Source organism: Lytechinus pictus, chromosome 16 (genome assembly GCF_037042905.1).
Source record: "Lytechinus pictus isolate F3 Inbred chromosome 16, Lp3.0, whole genome shotgun sequence".
Taxonomy (NCBI): domain Eukaryota; kingdom Metazoa; phylum Echinodermata; class Echinoidea; order Temnopleuroida; family Toxopneustidae; genus Lytechinus; species Lytechinus pictus.
Genome location: NC_087260.1, coordinates 10,857,375 through 10,878,279, shown reverse-complemented (window position 1 = coordinate 10,878,279; position 20,905 = coordinate 10,857,375). Strand labels below are relative to the sequence as shown.

Genomic DNA, 20,905 nt, shown 5'->3' with positions numbered 1-20,905 from the left:
AGCATTAGCCAATCACAGAAGTAGAAATTGCACGTTGATCGCGCTCTGTATGGTAAAATCATCAATATTCATGAGATGTGTGATAGTCCAGGGTTAAGGTGTTAACCTCGGCTATTAAAGCAATAGTATGGGGTGAATCGAAAAAAAGATAGTACAGTTTGGGGTTCAGGATAGTCCAGGGTTAAGGATAGTATGGGGTATTAAAAGGAAATACAGTGTGAAAAGCATATAAGAGGAGAAGATAATAATAATAATAATAAACAGTTCTTGTATAGCGCATATCGCAATTATGAATAATGTCTCTATGCGCTTCCAAAGGACTTGGATATTATTACCCCAGCTGTAGCTTGGCTGCCGTAATTACTAAGATTACGGCACGTATTTCAAGGAATAAATTCCTGCCAGGTACCCATTCACCTCACCTGGGTTGAGTGCAGCACAATGGGGATAAATTTCTTGCCGAAGGAAATTACGCCATGGCTGGGATTCGAACCCACGACCCTCTGTTTCAAAGTCCGGAGACTAATCCACTGGGCCACAACGCTCCACAAGATGAACTAAAAGTCAAACAATTCCAGATGTAACCAGGCTATCATGAAATCAATAGATTGCAATTACATTGTAATCATATGAACAGTATACCCTATTACCCTATTCTTGTTTTTTTCACCAAGTTGCAAATTGTGATCGGTCCTGTATGAATGAGTATGCTTCAAATATGACTTTAACAAAAATACTTTTTGTGATACTGTACTCCGTAGATGAAATGCTGTGTTTTGATTTGGTATGAAATACATGTATTGTCCTTTTCATTTGGATTTTGACAGGCAATTAAAAAAAATATGAAATAGACTGTTGCAACCCATTCACAAAAGTCAATGAGGCATAATACATGTAGTTGCACATGCATTCATACAAAACTGTGTTTGAATACAGAGCTCTGTAAGTTGAAGAATTGTACAATTTATCAATTGTGTTCATTTACAAAAATCTTTTTGAATCAAATTAAAATTGTTTAAATTGAATATTACATTTGGCAGACAAAGACAGGTAGCAGAATTGAGTACATGTACAATTTACAATATCGACATTACTGAAACAGCAGGGCTTCACACTCACCCTTTCTTCTACTGGCCCAACCTGATCACGTCGGACCAGTAGTCAGTTCATTTTTACTGGTCCGAACCTAAAATTTACTGGTCTCCAAATATAAAGAAAAACATTAAAAAGGCTTGAGTTTATTTTGCCATCTTTTATTGCTTATTGAAATAAAGAAAAAAACATTAAAAGGCTCAAGAATATATTTTGCCCTCTTTTATTGCTTATTGTTACCCCCCCCCAAAAAAAAAAACACACAATCAAACAGTACACACACAACATAGTTCATGAGAGCCATTTCTCAATTTTGTAGAGACACCAGAGCCATAATTTATAAAAGAAGAAAATAACATTTGTATCAGTAAGATATAATTTTTCCTAGTAATTTCAGACCATTAAATCTGGCTATTTCTGAAAAGTTACTTGCCCTACAGCAATTTTTACTGGTCTGGGACCGTCGGACCAGTGCCAGTGTCGTGCGCTGGATACAGTGTACTCTACATACAACTCAAGAAAAAAACAATATCAGGCTTAAGATCAGTATTTTGTTTCAAATAGAAAGATGGGAGATTGCATGTGTATTCATAAAGAAAAAGATGGGGGGGGAGCTAAAATTGACATTTAATACACAACGGTGAGTTTGAAACACCTATTTTGCAATCTTCACTTTGCATGCTCTGAAAGTACTTCCCTATAGATTCAGAACTCAAGTTTAAGTGTGTGTGTGTGTGTGTATTTGAGTTTTGTCAGACGTGTATCAATCAGATATGATTATTTACGTCTGGGACCGACCTTTAACGTCACCATCCGAAAGACGTGACCAGGGCTCGAACCTCGAACCTCTGCATCAATTTGTAACTTCCCCGCATAGCTTGGATTACAGGCGCACGCCACAACGCCCAGTTGACAGGTGGTCTAGTTTATAAAGGCCAAGTCTACCCCAACAAAAAGTTGATTTGAATGGATGAAGTCATCAATCTTATTTGCATACAGACCAGGAAGATATGGTAACTGTTTTGTGAAATGAAGCAAAATTTTAAAATGTAATAACTCTCTTATTTTACATCCGATTTTGATGACATTTTCGGTGTTATGCTTGTTGGATTTTCTCTTTTTATTCAAATCAAATTTTTGTTCTGGTGGACTTGTCCTTTAAACTAAACTTTATACCACCTTTAAATTTAGCCTGAGCTACATGTTATAATACTGAGTGGAATTTACAGTACATGTACATGTAAATGTTTCATTCTATACTATAGGCTATTAAATACATGTACATGTATTAGCCTACAATAAATGTACATGTACATTTATGAACATGTACAGTACCGTGACATATACTTAAAGTTCATTTGAGCGTCTTTGACCTTATCTTTCCATTGTTCTACTTTTATTCAAACAGCCAATTGATTATTAACTTCCCTTCAAAAATGATTTTCAGAAGGTGGTTTCAGACCGCCTCGAAGTTCGTCAGTTCCAGGTATTCTCTGATCGGGAAATTTACCCCGATCAGAAAATACCAGGTATTTTGGTAATGTGAAAGCAAACTACGCGTAATTTCCCCGATAGAAAATACCCACTAAATAGTAGGTACTTGGCGAAATTACGAGAACTTTCGCGCGGATTTTTCCAAGGTCGCAGGTATTTTGGCAATGTGAAAGCAATTTACGGGAACTTTTAGCCCAGCATGTCGTTGGGCGCAGGCGCCGTGGGTGGCTGCTGGGCTAGTGGTTTTGAATCTCGCGCCTTGCCTGCTTATTAGACCATACTGCGCATGCTCCTAACTTCAGGAATTTATCCCGAAGGGTATGTTTCGGGGCGGTGTGAATGCAGGAATAATTAATGGGTATTTTTTAGCCTAAAAATGTTCTCGTAATTTAACGGGGATTCATGTGATCGAGGCGGTTTGAAACCGCCTACTGTTAAATAACAAGTTCTTTGTACCATAATGGAATATAAAGAAGGTAAGATTCCCGACCCGACGACTGTATGGACTTCCTTTTCAATTGTTTTCATGGTCTCATTTTCAAGAACAATGAGTCAAATGATGTCTGTGCACTTTTACTTCAGTTTTTTATCATTTGTGTATGGTTTTTTTTTTCCTGTATAAGGACAGGACCATTTATACACTGACCTCTTCAGTCATTTATTTTCAAATTCTCTTTTTTTTAATTGTGTTGTGAAAAATATAAAGGTCATGAAATGTATACATGAAAGTGATAAAATTGTGGACCTACTTGTATTTTTTCCTCCTACATGTACATGTACATGTAAATCCATGACTAAAATGCCAGTGTCTTGGATAAATATCTGTACCTGAGTATGTAGATGATGTACAAATATTCTCTACATATGCCCTTGTTGTATACAGTCATTTATCTGTTCATCTGTGTACATTAGTGCTGGCCGATATTTGATCTTGATGTTTGTTCAAAATCATTGCCAGCAAAACATCGCCGAGTCTGAAAATTAATTATATTATATGTTCATTTGAGCTGCAAATTTTCTGTGAGAGCAGGGAACTGGGAAATGAAAGTAGGGCTTTAATTTGATTACTTGTCCGTGAAGAGCAAGCATTTGGGTACCAATATACATGTACATGTACATATTATACAAAGTTCTGAGTTTAAAGCAATACAGAGCTGCATTTATGTTCAACAAGTAGTGATTGAATTTTCATAATTGACAGTATTTGGGGCATATTGTCATGTGTTGCTGCGATATATCAGCATAATAGAGTTTTTTTTTAATATTGCACAATTTTGATAATATACATGTTGAAAAATCACCCACCGCTAGTGTACACTTTGCCACTCTCGACCCAGGTGCTAAATGGGTACCCGGTAGGATGTGAAAGTCATTGTAGCTTGTCCAGTACTGTGTGCGCTTCACTGGCAACTGACTTGAATACTCCCCAGGGAGTGGAGGACGTGCATACACTGTGTGTGGGAATGACTGATTGAATCCGATGACCGGGGTAATAATAAAGTAAAGCTGTAAAGCTCTAGACACGTCGTTCTGATGTATTAAGTGCTATATAAAAGCGGAATATTATTTTTATTATTATCAAAATCAAATACCACTATAAAAATGCAAGACTACCACTGTGTTCATGTAAATATGATTCTTATGTAATTCTGAAAGACGATGAACCCAATTTGATACTGTACGTGTATGTTATGCCCAATAGAGACATCTCTGATGTACATACATGTATACATGTATCAATATCGAAAGCAGGAGATTCATATTTTCGCTCTTATGCTTTATTATTCTTACAGTCTTTTCAATGTTCTTTTCTTCCTTTCTTTTGTTATTCTCAAGACGATGAACCCGGTGTACTGCCAGTTGACCTTCCCTCCCGACCCGGTCATCAATGAAACCTGCGAAGAGACCATTGGAGTCCAGGAACAGAAGCAGATTGAAACCATTGACATCCCCAAGTTCAACAGCAACCATCACATCACCGTCATGGCGGACTTTAGTGTGGTGAGTATACACCGAGACCCAGGAGCGTACGCAGGATTTTTGAAAGGGGGGGGGGTTCAAGCTGAATGACATGTTGACATCCCCCCCAAAAAAAAGTCTTTAACAAAATTTTAGGGAGGGGGGGTTGGGTATAAAAAAAATTGAAGGGGGGTTTGAACACCTGTAACCCCCTACCCCACCCCCCCCCCCCGCACGTACGCTACTACCTAGACCCTGTTCACATTCATCTTTCTGAACCAGTTCCAACCAAACAGATTCAGTTAAACTATGCTTTAAATAAAGTGTGACTGACAAAACAGTTCAAGCAATCTTTGGAACTTGTTCCCAAGACCTTGTTCAGATTTGGTTAGAATTGGTTTAGGGATCTTTGGAACTGTTTGTAAAAACATTGTTCAGATTTATAGAATTGGTTTTAATAGGGATCTTTGGAACTCTTTCTAAAGACCTTTAAAACCAGCTCCAACTGAAATGAATTCAGGGAGAACCAGTTCTGTGTGACTAAATTCTCCGAGCGACTTTCTTGAGGCCCGTTTCATAAAGATTCCTACATAAATGTAACTTTGCCCTAATGGCAACTACCATGGTAAAAGAGTTCAACATCCAATTACCTTCAAGGCTTCCGTGGTAGTTACAATCAATAATGGAAGTGTTATGTAAGTCTTCCTGAAATGTGCCCCTCATTCTCAAGATCATCTTCCTATTCACTTTCCTGAATCCACTCTAATTAAGAGAGATTCCATGAGATTTTGTGAGTGAATGCTTTTAAAAAGCACTTGTCAGAAGCACTCTTATTCACACTGAACTGGTTCCCACCAAGTTAGAATCAGTCGTAGTGTGACTGTGAACTCTTCAATATCTTTTAAACCATTATTCAAAACTTGTTCACATCCTGGGTCCAATAACACAAAAGTTAGCAATTAATCGTACACTTGATTTTCATGATTGATTGTACATTGTAGTGAATGCAATCAATTGTAGAAGAATGTTCTATGATAATTGCCAAGCTTTGTGTTATGGGCCCCTCTCAAGATTCAGTTAAAACTGATTCTGTGTGACTGTGAACACGTCAATATCTTTGTAACTGGTCTCAAGACCTTGTTCACATTCTTATTGCTGAACCATCTCCAACTGAAGCATATCGCATTAGAATTGATTCAGTGTGACTGTGAACGCTGCAAGCAGCGGATTCAGTTGGAATCAAATGCGAGTGTGGACATTGCAAACAATCTTCAGAACAGGTTCTCAAAGACCCTGTTCTCATTCATTTTCTTTCAAGACCTTGTCCACTTTCTCGAACCAGTTCTTACCAAACAGACTCGATTTGAATCAGTTTTTGTGAGTGTGAACATTACAAGCATTCTTCAGAACTGGTTCTCAAGACCGTGTTCACATTCACTTTCTTTAACCAGTTTCCACTCAGCAAATTCTGTTTTATAGCATTGGTTAAATGTGATTAAGAACACTCAAGTGATCTTCTGAACCCTTTCTCAAGAACACTTCTCACATGAACAAGTTCATGTGTGACTGTAAATGGTACCATTTCAGGAAGCGATCTTCTACCGGAACTGTTATAATGTACTTAGCAGTTAATCTGTATGTATTGAGAGTCAAGACATTATTTGTCTTCACTTTCAAATCACAAATTTTGAACTAAGGAATGTTATCAAAATAATTATGTTGATTCCTGCATGGACTTTAATAGGAAGTCCATGATTCCGGCTAGCAAATTTTATACTAAAAAATTATTACATGTATTTGAATCATGTCAGCATATCAATTTCCATTTATTGGCTGTTAATGAATAAAGATTATTTCACCTATGAAGAACACTTTCCCCTGTACATGATATGTATGATGCAGAAATAGTATTCATGAAATTATTAAATATTGAATTCACTAGTACCCCATGTCCTTTCTTATAAAGTCTGAAATTAGCAACAGTCAGTATCAAAATTACTAGTCACGAATTGGCCCCTTTGGAGTGATCTGAAGGCCTCACTGATTAAAACTGCTTCAAAAAGGAAGTTAAATGTAATCTTATAGGGATATTATGTGACACATCAAGGGGAAATGTAATGATACAGAATTTCTATCAAATAGGTTGGTGTATGTGTATATACCGGTATGTACATTACATGTACATGTATTGTACTGTATATCCCATCCGTTTTTTTTATATAGTAAGCCTGTCGGGTTGATGGAATGAGGGTTCGGACAGTGCTAAATTTGTAACTGTGACTTGTCAATGCCTTGGCTTGACATTCTCTTTAATAGACCCTTAGCACCTTAAACAGGTCTACATGAATCATTAATGTAATTTATTTGAAAACAAGTAATTAATGACAAAAGAAAAAGATTTGTGTAGCGCCAGGTAAATCATCCCTTGACTGCGTGATACGGTGTATCTGTCGCGGAGCCTGGAAAACTACTGACCTCGATGCAAAACACCTGAATTACATAAATGGTTTTTATTTATTCAGTATCACTTTACAGGCTCTCATGCCTTCCTGATAATTCAATATTTTCGTCACTATGCTGCTTTGACTTCTCTGCTTTAAACAGAAAGGCCCGTATTCTGAAGTTAGGTTTGACTTAGACCATGGTCTAACTCTGCTAAAATTATGGGAAGCCAAAAGTGTCAAAATTTGTATTACAATGTATGATTCTTATGTTTACTCTGCTCTTTCCTGATTCATCGAAGGTGACGACAATCGTCTATTTATACTTCCTAGACAATTATGATGATTTGTCATTTGAGAGCCAAATGAGCTGAAATATGATATCTCTACTGTTAGTGATTTATGTAGCAATTGGCTATCCACACTTAAACCACAACTTTAAGCCTGAGTTTAAGTTAAACCCGACTTCAGAATACGGGCCTATATATTTAACTTTCATCACAGAAGCAGATCTATGGAAGGGGGGGAATCACCCACCCTTCCTCTTGGTTGCTAGAAAAGACCCCTACTAGTCTGTGCGTAATGCAGACTCGAAAATAAAGAATAGATTCACTGATTATGTATGTTGGCTGCTTCACAGTCAAAGAGTTTGGAACCTAGTCTTCAATCTAGACATGGTATAATTGAATAAAGTGTCAACTTTGAGTCTGTGATTGAACACTTTCATATTAGAACCTCTGCTTTTTTTTCATGTTGACTATTATTGATGGTTGTGATTCATGGTATCTATTTTCTCTTTCGTGACCCAGCAAATTACTGCTTTCCGTGACAACGAAGACAGGCGATGCTTCCTCATGAATCACACAAACTCCCTCTTTGAGAGCCCAACGAACGTACTCGAGTTCATCAGAGGTTACAAGGTGGGTCAAAAAAATTTATAGTAATTATGCTTTTTAATGGTTCATCAGTGTATACAAGGTGGGTAAAAAAAATGTTTAAAACTAATATGAACCAGGGCCCTGTCTTACAAAGAGTTGCGATTGATCCAATCAATCGTAACTCCATGGAAATCTATCAGTGTCATAATTTTTCTACAGGAAGTTTGCAAAATATCCTTTGTAAACAAAGGAGAACACACCAAATTGTCAAGAAATCAATGAATTTATGGATATACATTCATATCTAGAAAATGTTTTGAACAAACATGCATTTTTATGTTGACTTTGCTGGCTTTCCATAGTTGCAATTAATCGGATCAATCGCAACTCTTTGTAAGATGGGTCCCAGGTGCCACCACTAGTCCCCAACTACTCATATCTGGCCGGGTTCCCAACCCATAATGCATCATTCGCATTAGTGTAGTCTTGTAATATAAACCCACTTGAATGGTAATGCACCAATTCACTACTCATTGCATTCATACAGCAATAATTACCAAGTAGCTAATAACAAATACTTTTCCTGTAGAGAAATTTTAGTTTCTCTATCTATTTGGAAAAAAATTATAGGCTCATTTATTCTCTTGATTATTATTAATAGTATCTGAAAGATGCATTTTAATACTATATTTATTTTATTTATACTATATATTTTAATATCACACAGTCAGTGTCAGACCACACAGCAGTCATTTCCCCTTTCATAATTGAGCTTTAATTTTGATGAATTTAATACACAAACTCCTTCTTTGAGAGCCGAACTAATGTGCTTGAGTTCAACAGAGGTTACATGTACAAGGTGGGTCAAAAAATGTGTAATAATTAGACACAATCTCTCTCTTTGAAAGGCCATTAATCATACTTAAGTTCATCAGAGGTTACAGGTGGGTCCAACAAAAGTACAGTAATTTTACATATACTCCCGCTCTGAGAGCCAAGCTACATGTAATGTGCTTGAGTTCATCATAGGTTTACAAGGTGGGTCCAAAAAATGTGTAATTATTATATCAACAATCTCCCTCTTTGATAGCCTGACTAATGACTTTAATGTGCTTGAGTTCATCAGAGGTTAACAAGGTAGGTAAAAACGATGTATAAAAATTCTACACAAAGTCCCTTTCTGAGAGCCCAACTAATGTGCTGGAATTCAACAGAGGTTAACGAGGTGGGTCCCAAAAATGTGTATAATGATTAGACACAAACGTCCTCTTTGAGAGCACAGCTAATGTGCTTGAGTTCATCAGAGGTTTACAAGGTGGGTCAAAAAGAATGTATACAAATTCTACACTAACTCCTGCTCTGAGAGCCCAAGTAATATGCTCGAGTTCATCAGAGGTTTACAGGGTGTGGGTCAAAAAGAATGTATAAAAAGTATACACCAACTTTCCCTTTGAGAGCCCAGCTGTTAATGTGCTTGAGTTCATCAGAGGTTTACAAAATGGGTAAAAAAATGAACAATAATTACTTACAAATATGATACAAAGAGTGTCGTAGGGAGAGAGCCCAGTCAGAGCTACCAACTATTCTGAAAATTAACATTTGTCATGTAGATATGACAGGAATATGTGCATTTAAAAGTATTAATTCATGTAATTTTGTATGGAAACGCATTAGAGCTATTTAATGGAATTGCCTGTATTATACTTTGTAGATCTAGAATTTTAGCATGTACAAGTAGATGTAAATTGCATTGTAGTTTGTAGAGCAAAATGAAAATAGTTGGGCATTCATACTCAATGAGGATTAAGAATAGTGAATAAAATAGGATCAATTGAGAAGGTATGAATCTAGATGGAAAAAATACTAACTTTCAATAGAGAAAAAAATACTAATTTGCTCTTCCGAAGTCTGGTCGCTCTGTTCACTTATTTCTAAAAAATAAGTCATTAAATTGATCAACTTCAATTTTGTTCTCCTTTTGAGTGTTGTGTCTTTTCCTTTGTTCTTTATAGGGATTGCGCTGCCATGTTGGGCTAGTCCAGCAAGCGCTCTGCAGCAGGTGCGCACATTCATCAGCTTGCGCGTGGGGTCCTTGCATTGGCCTAAAGAATTTCCTGATATTTTTTTCACTGTACTGCACTTTTTGTACAAGGTGGGTAAAAAAAAAATCTAACGAGGTTGGTTGCAGTAAACGGTGATTTAATGAGTGTGCGAAATCAGTTCCATGACATTTGCTTTGGCGACAATTACTCCGATGGAAAATCAGCACATTATAAAAGCCAAATATAAATCTTAACCTCCATGTAACAATAAACACATGTCTTTATCTTTATATTCTTCTGAACCAAAAACTACAATCTTAACTCTAACCATATGCCCTCTGAGATATTAAGACCGGAGCAAATGTCACAGGATCATTCATGCATGTTGTGTCATTGTAAAACCAAGGTTCATTGTCACTATTACCGTGTTTACACGCTACCCCGGCTCCCGGGCCTGACCCGCGAGGCGAGTCTGGCTCGCCTTTTTTCTGCATGTAATCGTGATTGCCTTGCTCCGCGCGCCAGAGCCGACTCGTCTTTTTTGCTCCGCCAAAATTGTAGGATGAGACCCGTTCATGTGAGCTGCATGTGTGATGGTCATGATAGACAGCCTTTATTAGTAATATTCCCGAAATGTTTCAAACAAAAAAACATATAAACAAGCTCCGGCTTTGCTTTCAGTTCAATTTCGATGTGTGGGAGCGTGTAATCTGGCTCGCAGAGCGTCGTTGGTGTTGGCGAAATTTTATCCACAAGTCTGTGTTTTTATCCTGCAAGCCAAGTCTAATGTGTGATGGTCATGATAGACAGCCTTTATTAGTAATATTCCTGAAATGTTTCAAACAAAAAAACATATAAACAAGCTCCGGCTTTGCTTTCAGTTCAATTTCGATGTGTGGGAGCGTGTAATCTGGCTCGCAGAGTGTCGTTGGTGTTGGCGAAATTTTATCCACAAATCTGTGTTTTTATCCTGCAAGCCGAGTCTAATCCGCGAGTCGGGTCTGCCCTGCAAGCTGGTGTAGTGTGTAAACACGGTATAGATGTATATCGTTGTACATGTAGATCTAGATCTGATACAGTTTACATGTATTTAAACTGAACAAGTTGGGTTGGGAAGGAGCAATGGTAGAGCAGGGGTTTCGGATTCTGGTGACCCGGATTTGATTCCCACTCGGTGCATAAATGCCCTTTGGTAAGGCATTAATCCTCATTACCAGGTCCCTTGGAGAGGACCTTAAGCCGTCAGTCTTCTGGTAGCTTGCTCACAAGCATTCATGCTTTCTTAGCAATCAGGTAAAACATCTCCACCAAATCTCCATGTGTAAAGGAGGTAAGATGGGCATGTGTGAAGAACGGCCTTTGAGTTCAAGGTGGTTGGTTCAAGCAGGAGGGGATGGCCAAACAAAACATGGAAGAGGCAAGTGGAGGGGGAGAAGTAGGAGGGTTGGTTTGAGGATGGAGGGTGCACTGAATCAGGCAAAGTAGAGGAAGGGGGGAGTGGGTAAGGACGATTGCTGCGAGTATGAGGTGAATCCGGCTACCCCCGTTCACGGGGACAAACCAGATTTAAAACTTTGGATTGATGATGATGATTTAGGCCAACAGAGACTACAGGTGGGTAAAAAGAATCCTATGACGAATGATAGTAGTAGAAGTAGTTTGTTCTTTATTAAAAAATCACACTCGTCACCAGACGGCCGTCCTGAAAAAGGCCTATGAGTGATGACCTCAATAAGTTGCATATAAAAATCACATAAATTACAATAAAAGTAAATCATAAAATATAAACTTGCTCTTTTATACAGCCCGTGATTGGAAGAAATTCATTTTGGTGTTATAGTCACTTTCTGGGATGCCAAAATAAGTAGAGCACATGTGAGTGGCAAAGGATAAAAGTTCGCCACATTTGGAGCCATTTCCTATGCTGACACAACTGCATAACTCTCATTTCAAGGAAGGATACTGTCAAAGCAATGTCTCTCTTTAAAAGACTCGACTACTGATCCAAGGGAACTTTGACCCGGTACTGCTTTGAAGAATCCTAAACAGGAAACTGATTTTCTCTGTTTGTTTAAACTCCTGCATGAACTCTGCAGGAAAGTTATTTGCTGGTATAATGCCTATCTGGTATATAACCAATTACATATTACATCTATAATCAGGCAAAGTGGCTGACCTTGAAGATGACAGAAAGTACTCTCGAGTCTTTTTATGAATTTTAGCTTTAATATGGAGAGAATGGCAGAGCGGGGATTCGAACTCACAACCTTACGATCATGAGTCCAATGCTCTAAACCGCTAGTCCACATGACCTGTTCAACAGGTGTGCATATCCCTCGTACAAACTTTTAATAGAGCTTTCAAAATGTCATTGTGAATCCTGTTGTATCTCCATGTAGACATTTTAATACTTAATTGCAATGCTAATGAATTCAGTTACATTTACTTCCAAGTCTTAAATGTCATGGATACCTTTTCATCCATTCAGCATGTTCATATGCTGCTTTCATTGTATTTGATCAGAGCCTAGTGGTGCCGCTATCAATTAACCCAACTGACGACACTAAAGAGTACTGAAGTGTGACATCAGTTGCCATGGTGTCATGGCGGGCTGGTTCTAAACATAGTCGCAGCTGACGGTCGTCTATACGCATTGGCTCGTCTGAAAAATAGGTTGCTAGCGATCAAATTCCAATAGCAGCCATTTTCACCTATGAGAAACACACGCTTTCATTTGGTGGGTTCATTTGTTTAGAACCATTACACCATGGCAACTGATGTCATTGCTTCATTGTTCTATACTATTAAGATGCAGGTCCAACCGGCTGGCGGTAGACATGCCGACTTTCGCTACGAGTGTCAATACTCATTGCTTACAATAAACACAATGTGTTAATGAATGTCTTATAATGGTTCATTTTTGACAGGCTGGTGAGCACTTGACCCAACTGAAGACGATCTACACTAAGATGCAAGTCCAGGGGCCGGCGGTGAACATGACGGCTTTAGCCACGAGCGTCCAGACTCACTGCTTTCAGATCTCAACCTTTTGGCTTCACTCTACCCAGGAGATCGAGGAAGGTAAGCAAAAGGGAGGAAGAGGTGAATTATAGGGGAGTGAAGAAAGAGGGTGGCATATATTGGTGCAACACTTGATTGAGACATTTTAGCATTAAACGGCTGGGGAGTAAGTCTAGCATGGTGACTAAAAAAAAATTGCATATTGGAGCAACAGTTGGTTGAGACATTTTAGCATGAAACGGCTGGGAAGTAAGTCTGGCACGGTGACTGAAAAAAACAAATGGCCGGGGAGTAAGCATAGCACTACAGATGAGTGGTTAACGTTTAAAAACCAAATGGCCTTCAAGTCGGCTCGGTTGGTATATTGGGGATAGTCACAGCCTAATGTGCAAAAGGTCCTAGGTTTGAAAACCACTCATGTCCTGGTTTTTATTCTTCATGGTTGTTGATAATAGCATTGATTCCGTATTGATGGTGATGATTATGATGATTACATTTTGATGATGATATTATTGGTGATGACAATGATAAATGACTGGTGATATACATGATTATGATCAGGATAATGATTATGGTGAAAATGATGTTCATGATGACAGTGAACTGATGATGATGACAATGTCAATGGATGACAATTCTGGAATGAATACAGTGAAAATGATGACTACGATAATAATGACGAGGACTTTTATAGTGATGATGATGTTGAAGATGAAGATGATTTCAGTGTTCTCTCTTAATACAAACAGGTGCTCCAGTGAAGAGAAGTGTGGACTCCCAGTCAGGCCGATCAATGGTCTTCTTCAACGGAAAGAACAACGTCCATATTGACATCATGGGGGCCTAGAAACGAAACGCTCAGTTCAAATCTATACAAGGTTTGCACAAATGACCCGATCGGTGAATCTACGTTGCAATATACCCAAGACTGTATGAGTAAAAATTTGAAAATGTATCTGTATCAAATCATATTTGTAAAATAATTGATGGACCAGTTGAATTGGTATATAAGTTCTCACTATTTCTGTTCATTGTAGATGTGTAGTATTAACAATGTACAGTAAAGTGATACTATGAATTTGAATTTGTGTATATTGTTTTTTTTTTTAAATAATAACGATCAAACACTAATAAAAGGCCAGTCTCGGAAGGATTACAAGAGATAATTTTTTATTGTGAAGAATAGGCAAGGGTGTGATATTGAAATTCTTTTATTTGCAACATAAACAAAGATATATGTTTTTAGATAAGAGTAAGCAATAAATCAGAATTTATTTTGATAGTAACAGAATTTATGATTATAGTAAAGAAGAAAAAATTAAAAATGCAATTTATTAGAGCTTTTGTATCCACACTGCTGTGTGTTCAAAGGGTAAACATTGTCATGTATTATTGGAAGATGATCATTGAAAAAAGTTGACATTTAAAAATGCATTAATTGTTATTGAAAATACTAGAGCATTATTGCTCACGGTATTACATGTAGGTTCAGTTGACCGAAAACTATTTCGTCCCTGGTTTCACAAAGTGACATTCAAAGCAAAAACTATTTTTGCATGGCATTTGACAGTTTACCACCCATTATTAAAGGCTCTTGTGCGTTTTACATGTGGGTTTCCTTAAATTGTTGCTTCATGAAAACAAGGTAACAATGCCTCTTTTATTTTTTTAAATGAATCGACGGTTTGGTGTATAGCTCTTATTTTCTCCCTAAATTTGGAGAATCATGCGAAGGAACAAACAAAGAATTGCATAAGATGTGGATATTATGACAGGAATATTTGAAAGAAATTTACCCAAAACTAACTTTTTATTATTTGCATACTCATCTATCACTTTGTGAAAACGGACAATTTTTTTTAATACTAAAATGCTGTATTGAATGTTGTTGCAATTAAAGAACAAATTTTTGAAAAAGCATGGTAATAATGAAATTCAATTGAAATGTTTTTATTATCTGTTTTGACTATCTCAAGTACCCATGTGTAATGTGCTGTATTTACGAATATTATTTTATCGAATTTGTAGCAGTGTTATTGTTTCCTTTGGTTACTTGTATATCAGCAAAACAGGTATGCTCATTTAAAGGTGTAAATAAAGTAAATCATGTAACAAAACTGTAATTAAGCTATAACAGAACTTGTATGGTACAGTGGTAGTTAAATGAATAGATTTGTTTACTATTAAAATGATTTAAAACTTAAGCATGTTTCTTAATAACTGAACTACATTAATTGGAATCCAGGGGCCCATCGCAGAAAGAGTTGCAATCAATTGCAACTCCAAAAATCAACCTATCAACAGCGCGCATTTTTGTCTTGCGATTGTTTTTTTACTTGCGTTTATTAAAACGCAACTCTTTCTGCAACGGGCCCCAGTTCGCATACAATCTTGTTGCTATAATACAGGCAAGAAATTATTATTATTTTTTTTCATTTTTAGGGGGCTACTTTTCATAACTTATGGCGAAGTCACATTTCCCCTAAAGCGACCGTACGATTAGTCGAAAACAGCCGTTTCAACATTTTTTGTACCAGCTACATACAGGTGGTTTGAATGAAAATGAATAAAATGGCTGTTTTTGACCCGTCGTACTGTCGCTGTAGGGGACATATAACTGCACCATTAATGTCTAAATCTGCAACATTGTATAAGCTGTATCGAGATGAATGGGGATTTTTAAGTTTTCAGGGCCCCAGCCTTTGAGCATTTTGAGGGCTAAACCGCCCCAAGCCCCAGTGTAATTTTTTCCCCTGTTGCTATATCTGGCAATCCTCAAACAAGCATTTGTTTATTATTAGTATACAACATAATACAATTTAAATATGTTGGTATTAAAGCAGGTCTATTGGATATGTTTTGTGCTTGCAGTGTATATTGCTTGAAGTTCTAATACACATACTGTTTTATAGAAGCACTAACTATTAATTTAGGTATTTATCCTAAGGTTCAATATATTGGACAAATAGCAAACAAAAACAATTATTAATTTGAAGAATCAAATTTCAAGTAGGTTAGAGAACTTCTGTAAATATTAAAGTTGCAATCCTGTAGTTATATATGCAGGCAAAGAAATTATGTCTATTATGTATTAAAAAGGGGGTGTTACTCCTGAATGTTTTAGCCGTCACATGCCGATGTACTGTATGTATTGCCGGCTGTTTTTTTCCCTTTCAATCCCATTTCTTAATATCAAGCATTTCATTCTTGATACCTAGAATTCTATTTCATTAACAACACAACATATCAAGAATTAAAACTCTTATATGAAGAATCATTCTTTTAGTTGAATATGATTTTTTTTTAAACTGACCAATCAATATCAATGTTACACGCACATTAGGTTTAAAATACTGACCAGGGACCAATCAGTGCGATTCTTTCATATTTTCAATTCATCGTTAAAAAAAAAGAAATTTAATGGCTCAGTTGGTAAAGCGTCCGTCTGACAACCCGTACCCGCTGTCCTCTCCAGGACAGCATTCACGCTTTTTTGGGAGAGTACATGTACTTCTTCAAGGAGGTCGGAAGTTCAAGCCCCGGCCGGCCACATCAGACCAATTTAACGATGTTAAACGATGAGAGTTGCTGCTAGGGCAATGTCAATCTGACGCTGCACAGTGGCTGCCGGGCCCATGATCTTTTTTGAGTATTTCTTTTTCAGATTTTTATTTTGAACAATAAAATATGGATTTTCATTGATATGACAAAAAGGGGGATAAAAAAAATGCTTGCCGTAGCCTGCATACATCGGCATACGCTGGCTGAAATGTTCAGGTCTGACCGTCCAGCTCTAGATTTCCAATATGTGAAGTGGTGATTGTGAATAATCATGCATGCTTTTTTTTTCTTTCTATACACATATTTTTTTTATTCTTTCGTGTGTAATATCAGGTAACTCATATTTTAATGGAGATGAATTGTGACAAAGTTTGGGTGTTGTTTTATTTTGTAATTATGTATATTATATGAAACCACATTATTCTTTTCTTTGTGACGTGAAACCCAAATATACACCGGTACACAATATTTTGAATTCTTGTGAACCTTTCTTTTTCGTATTTTCCGACCCCTTGTTCCTCTCTTCTTTCCCTCTTTCTACCCCTCTCTCCCTCTTTCTTCCCCTCTCTCCTCATTATGCTTTTCTCTTTTCCGACAAACATCTTTATGTATCAATGTTTGTGATGTTGCTTGTGGTGCCTTTTTCTGTCGACTCTCTTTCCTATTAATTTCTTTCAATTTTCCTCATCACTTTAGCATGTTTCCCGCCTTTCTTGTCTTTTTGTGGTTGTGCCTTCTATTTCATCTAGTTATCTTTTTCTTTCCTTTTAATTCCTTATCTCATTTTTTTTTAATAGTTATTTCAATTTCCATGCATATTAAGAAATGCAATATTATGAACCATTGTTTGATATTTTGGGCAAAAGGGAGACATTTACGCAAAGCCCTTCTATCAATGGAGTGGAAGGGATAGGTAATTTTTATTCACGGGGGATTTCAAGTTCATTTTGAGGCTAAAGGATTAGATTATATCATTGATAAACTTGCAGAGGAGGGTTCAAAAAGTCTATAACAATAAAGAATTGTTTTCTTTAACTAGAAAAAAGGAGAAATCTCAATTTTTTAGGGGTCGGGTCTGGATAAAATATCTTATTGAAAAAAAAATACATTATTTGCTGTATGAAAACAGACGTGTACGTGTAATTTCATTTGCATTCTCTTCTCAGGCCGGGGACACTGACAAGTTGTCATTTACATGTATCTGACAGTTACCATAGTAACGGTCTGACTCTTGACCAATCAAAATCAAGGAAAGATGTTGGACCTGTCAACCTGCCAGACAAATGCGGATGTTCCTTATACTTGTAAATGTCTTCACTATCATCTGTATATTTTGTCTCCAAGTTTAAGCATATATATTTCTGATCCTTTTTCACCTTTCAAGTTTTCTAGAATTATATCCATTATATCATTTATAGTCATTATGAACTGGCAAGTATGGTCACATATGTACAAAATATACATGTACAGGTATATCCCAAAATGTATTAAGAATGAAGTAATTCTTTACTATCTAATATGATAGTGTGATGTTTATGCATGTTTTAGTAAATTGTATAATCGTTTTGTAGTAGTCATTACAGCAACTAGAAATGTAAATAATGCTATGCATGTATAAAATCATGAAGAGAACAAAAATTGTATTATCAGGGAAAAATGAAAATGGCTATTTTCAATATTTCTGAAGAAATTTTGGCTGAGACACTGATTTCTTTTCCAAAAAGTGGGAAAATTGATTGAGAACAAGTTATATTTGAATATTTTTAATCAAGACCGTGAAAGTTTGAGGGACTGTCTCGTGAAAGCTGAAAAATGCTATGCCTGAATAAAATCATGAAGAGAACAAAAATTGTAATATCAGGGAAAATGAAAATGGCTATTTTCAATATTTCTGAAGAAATTTTTGGTCAGACACTGAATACTTTTCCGAAAGTTGGGTAAATTTATTGAAAAAGGTATATTTCAATAGTTTTAATCAAGACTGAAAGTTGAGGGACTGTCTTGTAAAAGCTGTAGACAAGGTCAAGTTGTCATTAATGGACAGTTACCATAGTAACAGTCAGGCTATTCTTCGTGGCCAATCAAATCCAAGGTTTGTTGTCAGATCTGACGACTTTTCAGACAAAATATGTTGATGAAATTCCTCTAAGGAGCATCTTTCATTTCTTCATGTGATGGTGGAAACGTTTTGCAAGAAATGCCAAACTTTTTAAAGTTTGCTTAACTTTATATCAATAAATTGATGACCTTTTCAAACCACTACTCTTCACGTTTCACAAAGCTTGAAATATGAAAATTGTACGGAGCCATTTTTCAGCATCCACGTCTTTGGGAAAGTATTCAGTAGCCTACGAAGACAAAAAAAGTAAAAATATATGAAAATTCACCTACAATGTAAGATCTTTTTATCAACAATCTATTTAGTTTTTCCTAGGCTTTATGGGGATTTATATTTATATTATCATTATCCGAACTGTGTATGCATGTAGGAGTTTTATCATTATGAAATTAAATTTGAACAACAGAAAAGAGGGCTCTTGAGTGGATTTTAAGTTCCCTAAAAAATGCCTTTTAAATAAAGTGAAAGTGTACGAGTTCTTGGTTTAGTACATGTAGTTCCCTGGCCTTTTTGGTATTTGTATTCCTTTGCAAAGTATTATTTGATGTACCCTTATAAAAAAAATGGAAAAGACTTTTTAAAAATATTGAAATAAGTTTCATTCCAAAAGTTCATGCAAAATTATGGAAAAAAAGAGAATTGATTATGAAATAAAGTCTTACACTTCTACAACATAGACTGCTTTCCAGTCGTGTGTTTTGTGATGTATTTCCTAGTTAGGTCCATGCAGGTATGGGTATTTTCTTTAAGTGTGGAGAGTTTGTTTAAAAACAATAGTAGCAAGCACAAATGATGTGTCAAAACTTTGAGTATACATCAATATAGGTGCAGTCCAAGTCCATGAAAGTATTTTCCAAGTATTAAAAAATCAAGAAAAAGATTGATTTTTGTGTATGTAAAATTTTGGACACTTTTGGATGGAAGTCATCTAAATAACACAGAATATGAACTCATGTGGCAACAATATCCAATGTGTGAAATTTGGTCAATTTTGGTTTTGTGAAAAATAAGCGAAAATTTAAATTGTCATAACTCTTATTTAAAATCTGATTTTTATGAAATGTTCAGTGTTATTCATTTTTCTCTATTGATTCAAATCAACATTTTTCTGGGGTGGACTTGACCTTTAAGAAAATAAATGGAAAGGAAAGGGCTTGTGGTTTTAAAATTTGGGGTTCACTCAGGCATGACATACTGTACTGTATACTGTACAAATCGGGTGAAACCTCCAACATTCAAGAGAAAATGGACTCAAAGGCCCGTATTCTGAAGTCGGGTTTAACTTAAACTCAAGTTTAAAGTTGTGGTTTAAGTATGGACAGCCAATTGTTACATAAATCACTAATGGTAGAGATATCATATTTCAGCTCATTTGGCTCTCAAATCATTTATAATTGTCTATGAAGTATAAGGATGATTAGATTCACCATCGATGAATCAGGAAAGAGAACAGTAAACATAAGAAACATACAACTTAATAAAGATTTTGACACTTTTGGCTTCCCATAATTTTAGCACAGAGTTAGACCATGGTCTAAGTTAAACCTGACTTCAGAATACGAGCCAAAGAAACTCTAGTATCTTGTTTTTGGTTGAACTCTACATCTTCAAATCTTGTCAGTATAGAAGACTCAATCTTTCAAAGAACCAATTTTCTAAAAAAAAAATATTTTTAGGGCCAAATTACTATTTTTAGCAAATTTCCAAAAAATACAAACTTTTCTGGGTGGCTTATTCTTATGGTCTGTTTTGAAGACCAAATTACCCTTTTAAGCATATTGCAAAAAAACTTTTCCAGTTGACTTTTTCTTGTTGGTTTTTAGGCAGATGGTTACACTTTTTGTTGCTTCATAACTCCATACAAGTGTAGACAAAATTTTGCTGAGGTTTGTCGTGCTATACCTGAGTAATACTTAACGAGAGAAAATAAATACGAATATTAACAATCATCTTTTTTTTTATACAAAAAAAAATTGGAATTTTTTATTCCTCTATTTACATATTTACAAATCACAGCATCAAATACAATTATTTCAGCAAATCTACAATCGGATTAAAAAGTCCAAAAGCTGTAACACAATGTAAATTTGAAAAAAAAATAAAATAAAATGAGTACAATACTATAAAAGAAATCAACAAGTTGGTATTAATCTCGACCAATCCAACATCATGCGCAAAAAGACTTGAACATTTCTGAAATCATTTCAGGCACAATACAGATATCATAAATCAAGAAAAAAATAGATTTTGAAGAAAAAACATCAGTTGCTTCCCTTTGTCAATGGATACAACAGTATC

General features: G+C 36.1%; 1 protein-coding gene across 1 annotated transcript; it reads left to right on the top strand.

The window, feature by feature from the left end:
* The first annotated feature begins 4,418 nt into the window (after nt 1–4,418).
* On the top strand, nt 4,419–19,283 carry LOC129279403 (uncharacterized). The gene is made up of 4 exons (XM_054915496.2): nt 4,419–4,587; nt 7,796–7,906; nt 12,834–12,987; nt 13,677–19,283. Exons 1-4 carry the CDS (start codon nt 4,426–4,428, stop codon nt 13,772–13,774), a joined length of 525 nt encoding a protein of 174 aa, XP_054771471.2. The 5' UTR covers nt 4,419–4,425; the 3' UTR covers nt 13,775–19,283.
* The last annotated feature ends 1,622 nt before the right edge of the window (nt 19,284–20,905 follow it).